At 62.3% G+C, this 18,905-nt stretch overlaps 2 protein-coding genes across 8 annotated transcripts; one reads left to right on the forward strand and one right to left on the reverse strand.

The window, feature by feature from the left end:
* Positions 1–1,750: 1,750 nt before the first annotated feature.
* Positions 1,751–17,077, forward strand: PGGHG (protein-glucosylgalactosylhydroxylysine glucosidase). 6 transcript variants are annotated; one of them, XM_082340074.1, is made up of 15 exons: positions 1,752–1,984; positions 4,444–4,727; positions 5,055–5,265; positions 5,342–5,777; positions 6,577–6,696; positions 7,126–7,257; positions 7,480–7,591; positions 7,802–7,874; positions 7,969–8,105; positions 8,247–8,380; positions 8,507–8,602; positions 8,677–8,774; positions 8,849–9,060; positions 9,163–9,877; positions 15,002–17,077. In XM_082340074.1, the coding sequence occupies exons 1-14, from the start codon at positions 1,911–1,913 to the stop codon at positions 9,216–9,218; spliced, it is 2,175 nt and encodes a 724-aa protein (XP_082196200.1). In that variant the 5' UTR covers positions 1,752–1,910; the 3' UTR covers positions 9,219–9,877; positions 15,002–17,077. The 6 variants fall into 6 exon arrangements, with proteins under 6 accessions (XP_082196198.1, XP_082196199.1, XP_082196201.1 ...); XM_082340072.1 differs by having other exon boundaries at positions 1,751–1,984; positions 7,969–8,380; XM_082340073.1 differs by having other exon boundaries at positions 1,751–1,984; positions 7,969–8,380; positions 8,677–8,699.
* Positions 12,412–15,004, reverse strand: IFITM5 (interferon induced transmembrane protein 5). 2 transcript variants are annotated; one of them, XM_082340079.1, is made up of 3 exons: positions 14,017–15,004; positions 13,490–13,772; positions 12,412–12,881 (listed from the first exon to the last, which is right to left on the reverse strand). In XM_082340079.1, exons 2-3 carry the CDS (start codon positions 13,679–13,681, stop codon positions 12,669–12,671), a joined length of 405 nt encoding a protein of 134 aa, XP_082196205.1. In that variant the 5' UTR covers positions 13,682–13,772; positions 14,017–15,004; the 3' UTR covers positions 12,412–12,668. The 2 variants fall into 2 exon arrangements, with proteins under 2 accessions (XP_082196205.1, XP_082196204.1); XM_082340078.1 differs by having other exon boundaries at positions 13,490–15,004.
* Positions 17,078–18,905: the final 1,828 nt, after the last annotated feature.

Genomic DNA, 18,905 nt, shown 5'->3' on the forward strand with positions numbered 1-18,905 from the left:
AGCTGGGGACCCATGTACTTCCTGACCACAGGCTGTCCCGCTGCAAACTGCCCGACTTGGTCTGCGGAGACCTCTCTGAGGCCCTGACGGAGCTGGGCCTCTTCCACAGCTGGCTCAGCGAGGCTGGCCTGCATGCGGTGAGTGAGGGCCTGGCCTGGCCCCAGGGTGCTGCAGACACTCAGGTGAGGGCCGGCCTGGCCCCAGGGTGCTGCAGACACTCAGGTGAGGGCCGGCCTGGCCCCAGGGTGCAGCAGACACTCAGGTGCGGGCCGGCCTGGCCCCAGGGTGCTGCAGACACTCAGGTGCGGGCCTGGCCTGGCCCCAGGGTGCTGCAGACACTCAGGTGAGGGCCTGGCCTGGCCCCAGGGTGCTGCAGACACTCAGGTGAGGGCCGGCCTGGCCCCAGGGTGCAGCAGACACTCAGGTGCGGGCCGGCCTGGCCCCAGGGTGCTGCAGACACTCAGGTGAGGGCCGGCCTGGCCCCAGGGTGCTGCAGACACTCAGGTGCGGGCCGGCCTGGCCCCAGGGTGCTGCAGACACTCAGGTGAGGGCCTGGCCTGGCCCCAGGGTGCTGCAGACACTCAGGTGAGGGCCGGCCTGGAAGGGACCAAGGCGGGGACGGGGGCTCCCATAGCAGCTCCTACGGTCAACACTGCCTGCCAGGGTGCAGCAGCTGGGCCTCCAGGAAGCTCCCAGTACGTGTTTGGCCAACGCTGACTACCCTGGACCTCAGTGGCTGCCAGCTGTCGGGGCCTATGGCGACCTACTTGTGTGCCGTCCTGCAGCTCCCAGGGTGCCGCCTGCAAAGCCTCAGGTGGGGGCAGCGCCGGGAAGGGTGCAGGAACACAGCCTCTCCACCCTGGCTCGGGGTGGGCGCCAGGGGCTTCCCCCAGACCTCACAGAGGAGTCCCGCCCAGGGCCCTCCCAAGGGACCCCGCTGACACTCAGCCCCTGGAGACCCACCCCCTAAATCCCTGGCCCCAGCCCTGGGCTTCAACCACTCCGCCAGACCAAATGTCCATCTAGTGTCTGGTGCGCGTGGCCACAGTCTGGACCGACACGCTTTCACTCCCCTGAAGGCTCTGGGCCCCTAGTCCCTACCCTCTCCCCCAGCCTCTGACAGCCCCCCTTAGTGGCCACCTCCCGTCACTGTGTGCCTTTGGCATAACCCAGGCCAGCAGCTCCCCATCACTGCCTCCCCGAGCCCTGGCCTCCTGCCCCACCAACGCCACTCCCGTCCTCTGCGCACGGCTACAGTCTAACCTCCGTGGAGCTGAGCAAGCAGTCGCTGCAGGAGCTGCGGGCCGTGGGGACGGCAAAGGCGGGACTGGCCACCACCCACCCAGCGTTGGACAGTGACCCGCAGCCTCACAAAGGGCTCGGCAGTGCCCCCGAGGCCCTGGGGGAGGGCTCCAGTCAGCCCTGCGGAGTAGCCCTCCCCACTCCGAGGGCGAGAGGGTGGCGCTCTCTGCTGTGGGCAACTCTTTTGAGCCTAAGGGGCCCTGGACAGGCAGGTGGGAGACCCAGACAGACACGGCCCCTTGCCTGCTCCTGGACAGCCCCCGAGACCTCCCCACACCCTGGGGACAGGTATGTCTCCGTCCTCCCCACCAGGAGGAGGGGCTCCCCTCCCCTAACCCCACTGCTGCCCCACCCACGTTCCTCTCCTGGGAGCCTCCAGCCCTCCCGCTGCAGGCGCCCCTCAGCAGCAAGGGTGATGATGGGCGCCCCCAGGAATTGAGGGCCTTCACCTGGTGCAGGATGACGCATTTGCTGATCCTGAGGACCTACAGTGTGCTGGCCTTCACCTGGTGCAGGGTGACCCATCTGCTGATCCTGAGAACCTACAGTGTGCTGGCCTTCGCCTGGTGCAGGATGACCCATCTGCTGATCCTGTGCCCACGCACAGTATGGGCACCCATAGCCCACTACTCGGCTCCAGCCGTAGGGGATCAAGCAGGGGCTGCCCCTTGGCTGAAGGTAGGTAGGTCACCGTCCGTCCTCAGGAATTTGGGTCTCAGCAGTAGGAGTGACGCCATCCCTGAGGCTGTGTGGCCTGAGCCCAGAGGTGTCCACTCGCTGTCTGAGGACTTCAGAAACAGGCCGGAAGAGAGTGGGCATGGAGCCCCCGCTCCGGATGGCAGCTGTGATGGCACAGGTCGGGGACAGCGCCCCGTGCACTGATGATAAATTCTCCCTGGGATTCGTTTTTGTTGGTTTCTGTTGCGCTGAGCTGGGCATCCTAACAGGTGCTCGTACCCTTTCCTTTGGTCCCCAGCCCATCTCAGTGGGACAGGGTTGTAGCCCCCGTTTCCCGGGTGAGCTCAGGGGAACAGCCTGATGCCGGAAGCTCTGACGTGAGGCTTGGCCTCGATGGGCAGGGCCGGCGACTGACAGCCCCCGAATCCTGAAGTCTTCTCTGCTCAACCCTGCTGGACTTGGCCAGCTTCTGGGACCCCAGTCAGCCCCTTCACTTCCCCAAATTCCCTTCCATAATCCATTCTCAAATCCAGTTATTCATTCCACAGAACAGATCAAAAATCCCTGCCCTCCTGGAGCTGGCATTCTAGGAGGAAGGGAAAGCAGGGGGCTGGGGGGATGGAGCCAATTGTTTCCTCTTACATGTAAATAGTCTGGGAAAATCTGGTTGTGGACGAGGCATTTGAAAACGGAAGGAAGGGAGGGATCAACCCTAAGGATGTCCTGAAGAAAAGGCAGTGGGATAGCAAGTGTAAAGGCCACAAAGGGGCCTGTCTTGGTTGGCTCGCGCTGCTATAACAAAATACCACACGCCGGGTGGCTTGTCGACAGCGTAAGTGTATTTCTCACGGTTCTGGAGGCTGGGATGTCCAAGCTTAAGATGCCAGTCAATCTGGTGTCTGGTGAGGACTCTCTCCTTGCAGATGGCTGTCTTCCGGCTGTGTCCCCACAGGGTAGAAAGAGGGCGAGCTCTCGGGCCTCTTCTTATAAGAGCAGTAATCCCGTTCTTGACAGCTCTTGACCTAATTATGTCCCAAAGGCCCCACCTCCAAATACCATCACACTGGGGATTAGAATTCAACGGATGGGTTTGGGGGGATCACATTCAATCCATAACAGGGAGCGTGCTTGGAATGGTGCAGAAGCAGCAAGGAAGCCAGGGTGGCTGCAGCGGGATGGGGGGGGCGCTGAGGGTGGGGAGGGGGCCCTGGGTGGCTTGTCCCACCGGTGAGGTGGGCACCACTGCAGGCTTTGAGCACTTGACCACTCCTGGGGTGGACATGGCTCTGGCTCTGCTGACCAGGGCTGTGGGGCCAGAGCAAGCACGGCCCTAACCCAGGAGGACGGCCTGGACTGAGGGTGGACGGTGAGAGCGGGCACGCCCTGGAAGGGGGACGCACCGGTGGATGTAGGTGTGGGGACAGCGGGCCTGAGCAACGGGATGGGTGAAGTCACCATGGCCTGTGCTGGGCAGGCCACGGCAAGAGCAGGTTTCAGGGACACGTTGAATCTGAGTGTCTCTGGCTGGGCGAGTGGTCAGGGCACAGTCATTCGGCCCTGGGGCCGGGGCCTGGAGCCTCCAGCGGGGCAGGGGGCAAGCGGGTAGACAGGCTGAGAGAGGAGGCTGGGGAGAGCCAGAAAGTGGGGCGGGGACAAAGGAAGGCGGGGCTCCAGGAGGGGGACCTGCCTCACCTCTCCTGGGGGGACGGGGGTTCAGGGAGAGAGGCAGGACCCGGCGACAAGAGAGGGGACCCCTAAGCCGAAACCCCGTCCCTCTCACATCCACCCTTGGATTAGACTCAAGGCAGAGTTGGAGCTGGGCTCCCCGCGGCCGCACAGGCACGACTGGTCGAGGCGGCCCGGCCCACCCGTCCCGCCCGCCCCGGGTGTGGGGACGTCCCATCCGGCCCGCCCTGCGCGCCCTGGGGCGGGGACCGCGGGGCCTTCCGGTGACAAGGCCGCCGCTGGCTACTTCTCCCTCCGGTCCGGCGCCCACCCGCTGGAGCCGAGGGACGCGGCTGGGCTGCGGCGAGCCCCAGGGACGCGGCCGACGGCCCGCCTGCCCCCCAACCCCCGGCTGCTGCCGGCACCCCACCCCCCGGTACCCAGCCAGCCTCCTGGAGGGTGAGGCCCGCCGGCTGAGGCCTCCTCCCTTCCCGCCAGCCCGACGGCTTCGAGGCGGTGCGCCCGGAGGGAGCTGGAAGGGATTGAGGCCCTAAGGTGGGAGTCCGGGGCCTCTGCTGTGTCCCTGGAGATCAGTATTGGGGGCGAGGGTCTCTGAGGGTTGAGGGTGTTTCCTGGGGCGGCTTGAGAGTGGGGATTCTGGACAATCGGGGCTGCCCAGGTGGGTCACGCCCATCCCTCCACCCGTGGGGGCATTAGCCAGGTTCCAAGGCGAGCTTTGGGTTTACAGAAAAGGGAGGCCCAGCCAATGGTGGGGGCCTCTGACTCCCCCCTTTGCAGGCCCCTCCGCCGAGCCAACCTTCCCATGGAGGATGCTGGCAAGGACGCCACCAGATTCACTGCCCGTTCTCTGCCCGGTGACCCCCGGCTCTTGGCCACCGTGACCAATGCCTACTTGGGCACACGCGTGTACCATGAGACACTGCATGTGAGCGGCGTGTACAATGGGGCTCGGGGGGATACGCACCGGGCCATTCTGCCCAGTCCCCTCAATGTCCAGCTGGAGGCCCCTGCAGGATCAGGAGAGCAGCTGACCAACACCTTCGTCCTGGACACTAACACAGGTAGCCACTGCCTAACCTCCCCCTGCCCTCCGCCATCGTTCCAAGTGAGTGGGAGACCCGACAGAGGTCTCATCCGGAGGATGCCGACTCCCAAAGGAAAGGAGGCCCTGAGAGGCCACTTTGTGAGGCCTTCAGCCGGACGGGCCTCCTGGACTTGCAGGAGCTGGCGGCCCCTCTGCAGCTGTCGCTTCCCAGACAGGGCATCTGGGGCTTGGAGGTGACTCCACTCCCCGCCCAGAAAGGCCGGCAGCTTTGGAACTGTCCTCGGCGCCCCGAGTGGGGTGTGCGAATTGCCCTGTCTTCCCCCGCCCCCCCCCCACCCGCCAGGCTCCTTTCTGCACACCCTGGAGGGCCCCAGCTTCCGGGCCTCCCAGCGCATCTATGCCCACCGCACGCTGCCTCACGTCCTGGCCTGCAGTGTGTCCATCACCCGCTTGGCCACAGGGAGCTGGCCCATCACTGTGCTGCTGCAGTCAGCCTTCTCCCCAGAGAGCCCGGACCTGGACCTGCATCTGGGTCCTGACTTCCAGGGAGCCCGGTGAGGAGGGGGCGGGGGGCCGGCTGGGTGGCCCGAGGAGGGAGCCCGTCCCTGAGACACAGCCGTCCTGTTGCAGGTACCTGTACGGCCACACACTCACCCCCGAGCAGCCTGGGGGGGCACAGCAGGAGGTGCACATGCTGTGGACGCCCGTGCCCCCAGCCTTGACCCTTGGGGAAGGGGAGCAGGATGGGACGTGGGAGTTCCTGACGGTGGTGGGTGGCAGCCAGGCCGAAGCCCAGGCCTGCCTCGCCGACGCCCTGCAGCTGCAGGCCAGGCGCACTCTCTACGCGGCCCACGCGCAGGCCTGGGCCCAGCTCTGGGCAGGCTGTGGCCTGGATGTGGAGGGGCCCCTGCGTCTGCGCCAGGCCCTGCGTGGAGCTCTCTACTACCTGCTCAGTGCCCTGCCCCAGCCCGGGGCCCCAGAATACGTCTGCCACGGCCTCAGCCCAGGGGGCCTCTCCAACGGGAGCCGTGAGGAATGCTACTGGGGCCACGTCTTCTGGGACCAGGTGTGCACCATCCACCCTTAACGCACACCTGCTGCAGAGCCGGCTGTACACAGAGCTGCTGCCTCTGCCCTGCATGGGATGGGGCTGTGGTTGGGGAAGCACAGGGACCGTGGCAGACGGAAGGCTTCCTGGAGGAAGTAGTGTCTCGGCTGAAGGCTGTGTAGGCATTTGGTGAAAACGAGTGATGTGATTCAGGCAAGGGGACCAGAAGGTTCCGAGGCCCAGAACTGAGCAGGTGCAGGGCATCTGTCCCGGGCGAGGGGTCTGCCCTCACCGCTGCGGGAAGAGCGGTTGTAGGGGGTGCTGAGGAGGCTGTGAAGACTTTAACTGGGGAAGGACACGGGCAGCCGTGGGCTCTGGGCAGACCCTGTGGCTGCTGAGTGGAGCGAGGGTGGAGGAAGGCGAGGAAGCCAGGACCGGCTGACCGCTGGGCTCGGGAGGGTCCGGGGCGCTGCTGCACTTTTCCTGATGCGGGAGAAGCTGGTGCTGCGCTCCCTTTACAGGAGAGGCTCAGAGAGGCTGAGTTGCTCGCTCTGGGTCGGGCAGCTAGTGAGCAACAGAGCAGGGCCCCCCCCCAGGCTGCCCACGCCCAGACTCTGGCCTGAGCCCTGGGCAGACGCAGATGCCCGCCGGGGACCAGGCCTGAGGAGCGTCTGGGCTGGGGATGGGACTGTGGGGTTGGCAGGCAGAGGGCCCAGGACAGACCCAGATGGGGCAGTAGAGGAGGGAGCTGGGTGTGGCCCGTGGGGAGAGAGGAGTGAGAGCGCCAGACAAGGGGGCTCTTCGGCTGTGCTCGCAGGACCTCTGGATGTTCCCCAGCGTCCTGATGTTGCACCCCGAGGCTGCCAGGGCTCTCCTGCAGTACCGCATCCGGACTCTCAGCGGGGCCCTGTACAACGCCCAGAACCTAGGCTACCAGGTGAGGGGGACCGAGCACCTACCCTACGGGGCCCCCCAAAGGGCTGATGTCCCATACTACCCCCCAGCCCCCTCTGTGGGTGGGGCTGGAATGTCCTGGATTCCTAGAGAGGCTCTGTGGCATCCCCCAGCCTGTCCCGTACATGTGGGAACAACAGCCTGACTGGGACCCAGCAGGGGGTCCCCTCACTGCCCTGCCCCAGGGCAAGTACACAGTGGAAACGGGGCAGAAACCACCTGGCCCACGATGAGGCCACACAGAGGGCACTCAGAGCCCGCAGGCCCCCACGAGGGCACCCGGGACAACTGGTGCCCCCGCCTCTGTCTGCCCTCCATGGCTGAAGGCTGAGAGCGTCGAGAACCGAGGCGGGCTACCCCCGGCCCCCCGAGAGCGGAGTCAAGTCTACTCCATCCCCTCCAAACCCCCCAGGGAGCCAAGTTTGCCTGGGAGAGCGCGGGCTCCGGCCTGGAGGTCTGCCCTGAGGCCATTTATGGGACCCAGGAGATCCACATCAACGGGGCCGTGGTGCTGGCCTTCCGTCTGTACTACCACGCCACCCAGGTGAGGTGTCACTGTGCCGCCACGTGTGACCCCCCACCTAGCGAGGCCACGCCCTCCACGCTGCCGTGACTTCCTGTCTGGGCCAGTCCTGTGGAGCGTCTCAGAGCCAGGCCTTCATTTCTGGGCACTCAGAAGGGTGGGCGTTGGCAAGAAATGCAGTGACCAGTGGGAACTAGAACCACAGGTGCCACGGCCTCTGACGCACCACCTCCTGCTCTTCAGGACTTGCAGCTCTTCCGAGAGGCTGGGGGCTGGGATGTGGTCCGTGCCGTGGCTGAGTTTTGGTGCAGCCGTGTGGAGTGGAGTCCTGAGGAGGAGAAGTTCCACCTGAAGGGTGAGAGCGTGGCCATGGTGGGAGGAGTGTGGATGACGGGGAAGGGGCAGGGGGAGCGGATGGTCACAAGTGGAGGGGCAGGTGGATGGTCCTCCGTTCAGCGTGTGATCACCAGCACCTGATGCTGCCAGGCCCCCACTGGAGACCGGCATCAGGGGCAGGTCCCTAAGACCCTGCACTAAATATCACCTTGTACGTTTATGTGCCCAGGAGTCATGCCCCCTGACGAATACCATTCTGGGGTCAACAACTCCGTGTACACCAATGTCCTGGTCCAGAACAGGTCAGACCCAAGAACCCGCCCCACCTCCACCATGCAGGGGGCCAGCCAGGAGTGCTGGGGGCTGCAGCCCACCTCTCCCCATCTCTACTCCTAGTCTGCGCTTTGCTGCTGCCCTGGCGCAGGACCTGGGTCAGCCCGTCCCCAACCAGTGGCTGGTGGTGGCTGATAAGATCAAGGTGCCCTTTGACCCGAAACTGAACTTCCACCCTGAGTTTGATGGGTACCAGCCTGGTGAGTGGGCTTGGAGCTCCTTCAGGGCCCTTCTCCCCTCCCACAGGACCTCGTGTCCGCCCTGGACGCCCCCTTTCCAACAGAGCAGTCCCCGCCCTCCCCACCTTACCCCATCAGCAGCACCGCCCCCCTCACCCCCAGGAGAGGAGGTGAAGCAGGCAGATGTTGTGCTCCTGGGGTACCCCGTCCCCTTCCCCCTGAGTCCTGAAGTTCGCAGGCAAAACCTGGAGATGTATGAGGCTGTGACGTCCCCCCACGGCCCTGCCATGACTTGGGTAAGGAAACTGCAGGGTGTGGGGTGGTGGTCCTCACGGCAGCCCCGGCCCTGTCCCACTGGCCTCAGTCTTCCTTCCCCACGCAGTGGGCCTCACCCCAGTGTGACCTCTGACCTCTGTCCCCAGAGCATGTTTGCAGTGGGCTGGATGGAGCTGAAGGACCCCGGGCGGGCGTGGGACCTCCTGGAGAGGAGCTTCGCCAACGTCACGGAGCCCTTCAAGGTCAGCCTGGCCAGAGCCTCGACCTACACGCCGACCACGCCCACCTCCTGCACTGACTGCCTTGCCCCCTGCAGGTGTGGACGGAGAATGCAGACAGGTCGGGCGCCGTGAACTTCCTGACAGGCATGGGGGGCTTCCTGCAGGCGGTGCTCTTTGGGGTCACGGGGTTCAGGTGAGTGCAGTGGCAGGCAGAGGGCAACCGCCTGCCACCACCCCCCTCCTCACAGAACCTTCCCCTCGCCGCAGGATCACCGAGGCCGGTTTGACCTTCAACCCCATGTGTCCCGCGGGGATCTCCGGAGTGTGCGTCTCTGGCATCTCCTACCAGGGGAGCAAGCTTGACTTTTCCTTCTCCGAGGGCTCTGTGACAGTTGAGGTCACTGCCCGGGCAGGGCCCTGGGCCCCCCGGCTGGAGGCTGAGCTGTGGCCATCACAGGTTCGGCTCCCCCTGTCCCCAGGTAGGCCGCCACTCCCAGACCCACCCAGGGGTCCAGGGCACGTGACCCCCAAGGTAGCCCCCAGTGTGTGCCCTCAGCCCACAGTGCCTCCTCTCCCTGCAGGACACAAGGTCTCCTTTCCCTGCTCAGCTGGCCGGATACAAAGGTCACACCTGTAGGAAGCAGGGGCAGCAAGTTCTGCTCCAAGAGTTTCCTGGGAAGATTTTTTGAAGACATTAAACATCTGCGCAGAGCCCACAGGACCCCCTCTGGGACATCCTTGGGCCCTCCAGCCCCGCCAAGTCCCCCCCACCCTGGCCCAGTCCTGCCCCCTCCCCCAAAACGACCAGGGCTATTGGCTTCAGGGATGTCTCTCAGGTCCTCCCCCCTGGCCACTCCCTCTGCAGGTGCCCCCGAAGGCTGCACCCACCCCTCCTCAACGCCCTCCCAGCCTGCCGCCCCCTCCCACCCTCCTCCACGTGGCAGCCAGGCTCACGGGTTCCAAGGAAAGTCTGGATTCTGTGGCCTAAGTTCAAGACTCTGCCTCTAGCCTGAGCCCCTCCCCAGCCTAACCCCCCCTGGATGGGCAGCTTTCCTGCACCCTCACACAGCATGTCTGCTCCCGCCCTCCCTCAGTGCCCCTTCCCTAGGACCCCACAGGGTGAGGTGGGGGAATGGCCAACGGTTCTGCGGAGAAGACAGAGGCAGATGCCGGCCTTGATGGGGAGCACGGCAGGATGAGGGGCGTGGGGGAGGCTGTCTCCTGTGGGATTACTTGGGACACCGAGTCGCAGCTTCACCACAAAGGAACCTTCTGTGTCACACAAGGGAGCATCAGGTATGGCTGGGTCCAGGTGCTCTTGGGCTGTTGTGAGCACTCAGCATCCTCAGTCCTTGGCTCCTCTGGCCTCTGGGCCACTTCAGTCAAGTTGGATGGTCTCTGTCACATGCCTTTCCACAGCCAGGAAGGGAGGGGAGTGGGGTGTGGGGCAAGACCCTGCATTTCCTCTGACCGGCCAGAAGGACTGGGGCCAAGTGTGCGTGAGTTCAAGGCCATGGCCCTGGGCCCACTTGTCCTGGGCAGGCTGCCCTCAGCCGAGGCTCTGCCCACTGTGTCCTCCTGGGCTTCAGCCCCTCAGTTGGCACAGCAGACTTGGGTTTCCCCAGGGTGGGGCGAGATGGTGTCCGCCATGGAAGTCCTGGCGAGGGCCAAGCCTGCTGCACCAGATCTGCCTGAGGAACGGGCAAGCTTTGTCTGCTGTGAGGAGCTGACGAGCTCCCTCCTGAACGTGAGGATTTCGTAAAGGATCAAGTTTCCCTTCCACGCGGCTGGGAAGCAGTCACGTGCTCGTGTAGAGCAAGTAAGCGGGTCCGTCACGTCTGCGCCCCTCCTTCATCTGCAAACCGCTGCTCTCTGTTCTCAGTGGAGAGTTAGCCCGAGTTCTCCAAGAAGCGGACACCAGGCAGGCAAACTGTGATGGACTGAAGCCCCGTGAGGGAGAGAGGGAGGGGGGGCTGCAGGGAGTGTGGCCTCAGAATGGATCCCGCGACTTGGTGGGGCTCCCCCAGGGGCCCACGGGCTCTCGCTCCACCGGTGGCAGTGCCGCAAAGGCCCAGGCAGGTCTGCTGCAGCAGAGCATGGTGGCCAGGGGCTGTCCCCATGGAGCAGACACTTGCCTTTGCAGCCCTGGAGCCAGACGTGGGCACAGGCATCAGGTGGGGGTGGTAGGTGGCCCTTCACCCACAGGACTGACGTAGCGTGATACCTGCCGCGTGTGTGTGCCGTGTGTGTGTGTGTGTGTGTGCGCGTGTGCACACCCACCTGTGCCTGTGGAGGGGCAACCCTCCAAGGGGCCGTGACAGGGTGGCAGCATGTGTGTGCTGGCCTGGCTGGTCCGGCCCATGACAGCCAATTGCCTGAACCTGACCAGGGTCCTTCAACCTGCCCAGGAGACGGGCTGGAAGGGTTGCTGGTGACCTTCCTCTGTGCCTGGCTTGACTGCATATTCTCTGTCCTCAGCAACTGGGCACGGGCTGGACAATGTCTGCTCCCCTCACCAAATGTGGAGACCAGAAGACCATCCCCTGCTTGAAGACACGTACCCGGCTACACACAGGCTGACCCCTGCTCCCAGCCTCTGTGTCCAGCATGGGTTGGTCCCTTCCTGGGCCAAACCTGGAGCTCAGTGTTGGAACGCCGTCTCCATGGTAGTCCGAGCGCTGGCCTTGCCCTTAGTCCAGTGTAGGACCAGTGCCCAGGAAGGGGCGGTGCTGCATCTCCACGCCAGGCCCCGGCCAGCACCACCTCTGCCTCAGGGGCTGGCTCAGAGCAGCGCACACTCAGCACGGGGCTGGGGCACCGCCGGCCTGCAGCCGGCACTCATTTCTGCGGGCACGCTTTGGAGACAGCTGGACCAACCGCTGGCTGTCACAGGAGGGGGGCCACTCTGGAGGCTCCAAGTACAGCAGCTAGACAGAGACCCACGCCCCCAGCCCAGGCAGGGTGGGCAGGCAAAGGGAGGGAAGGGACCACGGGGTGGGTACTCGGAGCCCTGAGCCACCCTGTGGTTAAGGCCCCTGCAATTAGCCTGCCCTGTCATCGGCCCGGCCACAGCAAGGCCCAGGGGCCCCGCCCCCAGCCACACAGGGCGTGCGTGTGGCTCTGCCAGGCTCTGCCGGGGGCTGCTGGGGGGTTACATAAGGGAGGTAAACTGACGCGAGGCGCTCGGAAAATGCCCTCGCCCCCCCCCCTCACGTCTCCCTCTCTGTACGATCGTGCGTGTGCGGAGGGTGCTCCTGTGCACGTGGGTGTGATGGACGTGTGCACGGAAGATGGTGTGACCGTGTCTGTGTCCAGCCCCACCGATCCAGGAAGGAGGAAACCCACTGCTGGGACAGAGATTGATCAGAATTAAAGGGACGCAGGGTCACAGGAACAGAGTGACCCAAAGAAGGAGGTCAGCCCAGGCCCAGCCACGGACAGGAACGTGCAGAACAAGGGCAAGTCTCACTGGCCAGGGACTCCGCTTAACACGTTTGCACACACGCTGACCCGGGGATGGGCAGACACGTGGACGCGGAGACGCACCACACGCATTCTGAAAGACAGGCCGCTAAACCACAGAGCGGCAGAGATCAAAGCCCGACTTCCCAAACTTCATTCTAAAATACTCGGGCCCCTCCACCCAGAAGCCGCAGGCTGCCCAGTGCCTGAGCAAAGGGGACAGTCGGGGCACCAAGCCGACAGGGCGGGGCGTCCACCATGGACGCTGGGGGCAGTCCAGGGGGATTTGGCTGCAGTGGTCCCTAGGGTAGCTCCCCTCGGGAAGATGTCCTCCCCCCACCCCAGCCAGGAACAGTCCTGGAAGGCACTTTCTGGAGCCAGGCGCTTTTAATTGTGAAACTGAGGCTGAGCCTGGTGACTGGGGAGGGAGGAGCTGGCCTGGGGGCATCGAGGTGAGGGTAAGGCCCTGGGGTCCCCGTGGAGGATCTTCAGGGTCAGTGTTAGGTGCCCAGGCCGGGGCTGGAGGGTGGGCCTCAGGCCCATAGGCAAGTCAGGGTTCCGGGTGATGAGGGTGGAGCCCCCGGGGTTGGGGTCCCTGGGTCAGGGGGGGACAGGGCCCAGCCTGTCAGTCATAGTCTGAGTCGTCGAACTTGGTGCTGAAGAAGGCGGCGGAGCCCTTGGCCAGCCGGGACAGGTGCAGGGCGCCGGTCACCACCAGCGCCAGCAGCAGCAGAGGCGGCACCAGAGCCCACACCGCGGCCAGGATGTTGTAGCACTTGGCTTTGGAGCCGAGCCGCCGGGCTGCTTCCAGATCTCCAGTCACCTTCTGGTCTCGGGCCTGCGGACCAGCAGCAGGGCCAGCTCTCTACACGTGCTTGGGGCCAGGGTGGGGCCTGCCACCCGGTCCCAGGCAGCCGCTGGGTCCACACCTTGGAGGACCCGAGCTGGACCCAAAATCTGGATGGAGGGGTGTGGCCTGAGGGGATATTGCCTGGGCTCCACCCACTCCCTTCACCGTCCCCAGCTGGGCACATGGGCTTGGCCCGACCAGGGGGCCTTGGGTCATGAGGGGCTCAGCCTAAGGTGGGGCTGAAAGGAGACCCTGCAACCTCCCACTCCAGCTATGGACCCAGTGGCCCTCCCAGGCCAGCATCAGCCTCCAAGGACCTCCGAGGGTAGGGGGTCCTCAGCGGTGCTGAGAGCGTTTGATGGAAGAGACCCCCTTGGGTAAGGCCCCATTGACCCTGGGCTCTTTGGGACAAACTAGACCCCCCGTTCGTTTTTATGAACGGCACGCCAGCCTCAGTGGAGAAGCAGCCCTCGTGAGGGAGGGGCTCCCACCACCGTCAGGCTGACGGACGGCCCCGTGGAGACTCCTGCACCCCAACTTGATAAGCAGCCCCCATGAAACGCTCTTGGGCCCCCTCGAAGCGCCCCAAGGCCCACCTTGATGGAGTAGGCCAGCGCCAGGAAGCCGAGGCAGCACGGGTTCAGGTAGAGGGTGCTGAACACCGACCAGATCAAGTGGTCTCGAGGTGGGGGTCGCGGCGCCCCCAGCGTGAGGGCCGTGTGGGCGGTGCCATCGGCCTTGCGGGGCGTCGGGGCCCGGGGGTCCTCGCGGGGGTACGACGTGTCCATGGGTTCCAGCGCCGTCTCCTCGCTCGGACTCCTGCTTCGAGGGTGGGCGCCCCGGCCGCTTATAGCCCCCGCCCGGCTGACCGGCCCGCCGCTAAATTTAACGACAAATGACAGCCCGGAGCTGAGCGATCCGCCCGGCCCGCCCCGCCGCCCCGCCTGCGCGAGCCCACCCCCGCCACCCCCCCAACCCCCACCCCCCCGGCTGAGTCCCCCTCCCCCACAGAAAGCCCCGCCCCCGCGAAGAAGCACGGCCCCGTAGAGGCTGGGGGCCCGTGCGGTGGCCGCGGTCGCCCCCCAGAGCCCCCGCCCCCGCGGACGAAAGCAGGGGGACGCACCAGCTCAGGGCCGTGGTGGGTGGGCCGCTGCTTCGGTCTGAGGGCAGGGCTAGGCGAGGCTCCTCGGGACCAGGGCTGCTGAAACCACAGCTCCTCTGTCCCCAGAACTGCCCGCATCACCTGGTCACCGGTGCCCACCCTGCCGGGTGCTCAGGAGAGAACAGCGGGGAAGGGAGAGAGCCGGGGGGGTGGCTGTTAGGGGACCAGCTGGGACCCGGACGTTACTGTGCCGGTGCTACAGCGAGCTCTCCGGGGCCTGCTCTGGGGACCGACCTCCTCCCTCACAAGCTGGCAGCTGCTTCTCAGGCTGCTTGGCTGGTTGCTTCTCCCTCCTGAATCCAGAGCTGCGGGGCGGGGAGGGCGGGGCTGAGCTTATGTCTGCACCCTGGTCTCATCTCCCTCCAGAGGGCCCAGCAGCCTCGGCTAAAAATGCCATCTATGTGCCAGTCAGTCACATTTATGTCAAAGGGCCAGATTGCTTTGTCCGCGGAGGAGGGCTCCCGGGATCTCCAGCCTAACTCAACAGGAAACCTCAGGCTCTCCCAAACCTTCTGTCTGAGTTGGGACTCCCACAGCAAAGTACCTAGACTAGTGGCTCATAAATAATAGAAATTTATTTCTCACATTTCTGGAGGCTGAAGGTCTGAGATCAGGGTGCCAGCGTGGATGGGTTCTGGTGAGACCCGCTTCCTGGTTGCAGAGGGCCGACTTCTCAGGGCTCCTCACTGGTGGAAGGAGCTGGGGAGCTCTATGGGGTCCCTTTTATAAGAGCACTAATCCTACCATGAGGGGTCCACCCTCATGACCTGACCACCTCCTAATACCGTCACTTTAGAATTTCAATAGGAAATGGGGGGGACACAAGCATTCAGTCCACTGCACCCTCTGTCCGGTCTCTGCGGGCACAGGTGGTGGCCACTGCACCCATCCGACTGCTCAGGCCAAGAGCCTTGGCTTACGCCCGCGCCCTCTGCCCCTCACACAGGATCCATTTGGTCCCGCCTTCCAGAATGTGCAGAATCTCACCCCCACTGTGACCTCTGAGGCCAAGCCACCCTCACCTTCTCCTGGGTTAGCGTGGCCCCCTCCTCGGCGTTCTCACTGCTCCAGCCGGAGTGAGCCTGTTACAACAGAAAACAAGTTGTGCCCCCTGCTCCCCCCAAGGGCCCCCACCTCACGCCAGAGCCAGAGTCGCTGCAGTGGCTCAGGAGGCCCTGCAGGGTTACTCCAGGCCACGCTCCTGGACTCTGAGAGGGACACTGAATAGGGAGGCTCTTTGTGTCAAGCCCTGAAGAAGGGAGGAAGAGGAACAGGACGGGGGGCAGTAGAAGCTGAGCTGCAGTAAGGCCCAGCGAAGACCTGAGCTGAGCCCTCAGGAGCTCTGGAGCTTGGAGGACACCTGAGAGATGCCCAAAGCAGGGCGGCATTCTACTCACCCTCAGCTGCCAGCTCTGCTAGGCCCAGTGGATTACTGTGTGTTGTGGCCCCTTCTCCGAGAGACCTAGGCCGTGGTCACCGTGACCGCATCGGGGCAAGAGTGCTGCGTGTGGCCATTTACCGTAACATTGGGCAAGAGGGGACCCAGTGTGGAGCGCCCCTCCCTCCTCCTGCGGACCAGAGTCAAGTGGCCCTGCCTGTGACCCAGGCATGAGAAACAAAGGGGCATCCAGAGATCTTAGATCAACGGCACCTTTTTGTGTCACCTGAAGGAAGCTTTGGGAAACAGAACTTCTGAACCCACAGAGCCCAGAGCAGCAGGGCTGGAGAGCATGAAGGCACCAGTGGCACAGGAAGTGACGAGAGGCAGAGCTGCCCAGTCCTGCCCTGGGGCCCTGGACCCACGTATTCTACCCACAGCCACACGGCACCTTATAACGGCCTTTGACCTGAGGGCTAACTGGAGGCAGGAGGGGTGCCCACCCTCTGCCTGGTCCAGTGGGGTGGTAAGGCGTGGGACGTGACTGGCAGACCTGAGCCTGTGTTCCCATCACTGGGGATGACATACGATGTGGACTTCTGTGCAGGGTCAGCGCTCCGAGTTCCTGAGGGGTGCAGCTGAGGTCTGGGAGCGGTGCTGGCAACCACGCCCAGGCACATGCTTCCCCTCTGGCGACAAGGGTCCAATGAAAGTAACTTGCTTGCAGCTCTGCCCCTCACCCCGGTGTTCAGGCCACCCCTGAGTGGGCTGGAGTGCAGGCCCCATCCTGCGGCCAGCCGTCTCCCTCACACTGAACTGACCAATGGAGAACCGGGCTGGGAATTCTTCCTTCCCCATCATCTGGTCCCAAGGGGATCCCCCTGCAGCCCCAGGTGTGAGCAGAGAGACAGGCCTTGGGAAGCAGTGGTGGATGACACAGGGTCAGGACAACCTGCTTGTTTGACCTGGAATGTTCCACGTCCATCCTTGAATGCATTGCTGCTGGACTAAACTGTCAACTGAAAGACAAACACACAATGCAAGAACTGTGAGGTGAGTTTTATTAACGGTGTTACTGAGGACTGTAGCCTGGGAAGCAGCCTCTTGGTACCTCTGAGAAACTAACAGGAAGAACAGAACTGGCACCACCTCCCCCCCCCATTCTTCGGCCCATGTAGTCCATCACTTTCGTCCCCACACGCCAAGAGTTAAACAGTAGAGAAATGTTGTTTGTTCCCAAATAGCCCATTAAGTTCCCTAAAGAACGTTCCCATCCCATGGTCCTGGGTTACTTATGGCCATTACTTGTTGTAGATAAGTTTGCTTTCAGCCTGGAAACCTTGCAAATAAGCAGAGATAAGGGTGTAAAGTAAAAATAACTGCTAAGAACTTGAAGATTTGCAGGAGCCTTGTGATCCAGCCTGTGTGAGCAAGCAGAAGAACAAAGAAATGCTATGCTTCCTTGAAGGCCAGGTGGCTCCGAGAAGTCTGCAATCTGCCTTCACCCTCTAATCTCAAATCTTCCTGCTTCCCCTTTTCCCTTCGCACAAAAGAAGACCAAATTCTACCCCGAATTAAGATGGTTCTTTAGGAACCATCTTCTTGGTTTGCTGGCCTCTGAATAAAGTCACTATTTCTCCCCCATCACCTTGTCTCTTGACTCATTGGCCTGTCGTGCGGGAGCAGTACGAGCTTGGACTCTGGACTCGGTAACAGAACTGCTCCAAAGAGGTAGGGGAGAAGCCAGTGTACGTATGATTTTAGCTAGGAAATGCGTGCAGTGAAGCACACATCTCGGTAAAAGGTTCCTGCTGGTCACGAGGATCAGACATCTCAGTTAATGCTTTTAGTGCTCTTCTAGATGAGAAAATGCAAGAAATTGGGCTCATTAAAATTTCTTCTTGGGACTTCCCTGGCAGTCCAGTGGTTAAGACTTCACCTTCCAATGCAGGGGGGCGCGGGTTTGATCCCTGGTCGGGGAGCTGAGATCCCACATGCCTCGGGGCCAAAAAAACCAAAACATAAAACAGAAGCAATATTATAACAAATTCAATAAAGACTTTAAAAATGGCCCACATCGGGGCTTGCCTGGTGGCGCAGTGGTTGGGAGTCCGCCTGCCAATGCGGGGGACGCGGGTTCGGGCCCTGGTCTGGGAGGATCCTACATGCCGCTAGAGCGGCTGGGCCCGTGAGCCACAGTTGCTGAGCCTGCACGTCTGGAGCCTGTGCTCTGCAGCGGGAGGGGCCGCGATGGTGAGAGGTCCGCGCACCGCGATGAGGAGTGGCCCCCGCTCGCCGCAGCTGGAGAAGGCCCCGGCACAGAAGCGAAGACCCAACACAGCCAAGGATAAATAAATTAATTAATTAATTTTTTAAAAAATGGTCCACATCAAAAAAAAGTCTTAAAAAAAACAATTTCTTCTTGAGATTACTCTAAGGGGCCTGGTTTTCCAGAGCACAGAGAGCCTTGTCCTGTCCTTCGTCCTGTCCTGCGTCCTGTTCTTCGTCCTGTTCTTCGTCCTGTTCTTCGTCCTGAACTGCCCTCAGGGTACACTGTCGGTCAGAGACTACAGCGGCTAATGGCCTGATCCTCGTAGAACTGGATGGTGGGCAACAGTACTTGTTTTACAATTTGCCCCTTTTGGTCATAAATTTCACCAAGGTTTGGGAGGCATGTCGTGACCATCTGCTCCATGGTGCCCAGAGGACTCCATGTGCTATTGCTGGACCAGGCCCTGCCAGAGGTGGCCGTGAAGCCTCTGGACCCCCGTCACTCTAGTCTGCTACAGTCCAGAAAGTGACTCTCCCATGTTACTTCTTCCCATCTCTAGAGTTACACTATTACGATCGTTGTAACTTCATATAGAACTATATATTTGGTCGACCATTTCAAGCTGCTTAGTTATTATTTTTTCTTTTTTATACAATTTTCAATTTCTTTTTTTTTTTTAATTTCTTTTATTTATTTATTTATTTATGGCTGTGTTGGGTCTTCGTTTCTGTGCGAGGGCTCTCTCCAGTTGCGGCAAGCGGGGGCCACTCTTCATCGCGGTGCGCGGGCCTCTCACTGTCACGGCCTCTCTTGTTGCGGAGCACAGGCTCCAGACGCGCAGGCTCAGTAATTGTGGCTCACGGGCCTAGTTGCTCCGCGGCATGTGGGATCCTCCCAGACCAGGGCTCGAACCCGTGTCCCCTGCATTGGCAGGCAGACTCTCAACCACTGCGCCACCAGGGAAGCCCAGTTATTATTTTTGTTGGAAGCTCACTTACACATTGGTCAACACAAGAAACAACAATCTTGTAGAACAGGCAGAAAACAAGTACTATAGCTAGTAGCATTAATAAAGTCGTAAGTAAGAAGTTAGGCCAAGAATTTCCATTAGGTGTGGCCGAGTATACTCCCAGTCGGCTGACAGTTTGTTCTGAACCAATCGCTATCTTTAGGGGTAATGATATATTGGCATTGTTCATA

The sequence above is a fragment of the Balaenoptera borealis genome, assembly GCF_965194805.1.
Source record: "Balaenoptera borealis genome assembly, chromosome: 11".
Lineage (NCBI taxonomy): Eukaryota > Metazoa > Chordata > Mammalia > Artiodactyla > Balaenopteridae > Balaenoptera > Balaenoptera borealis.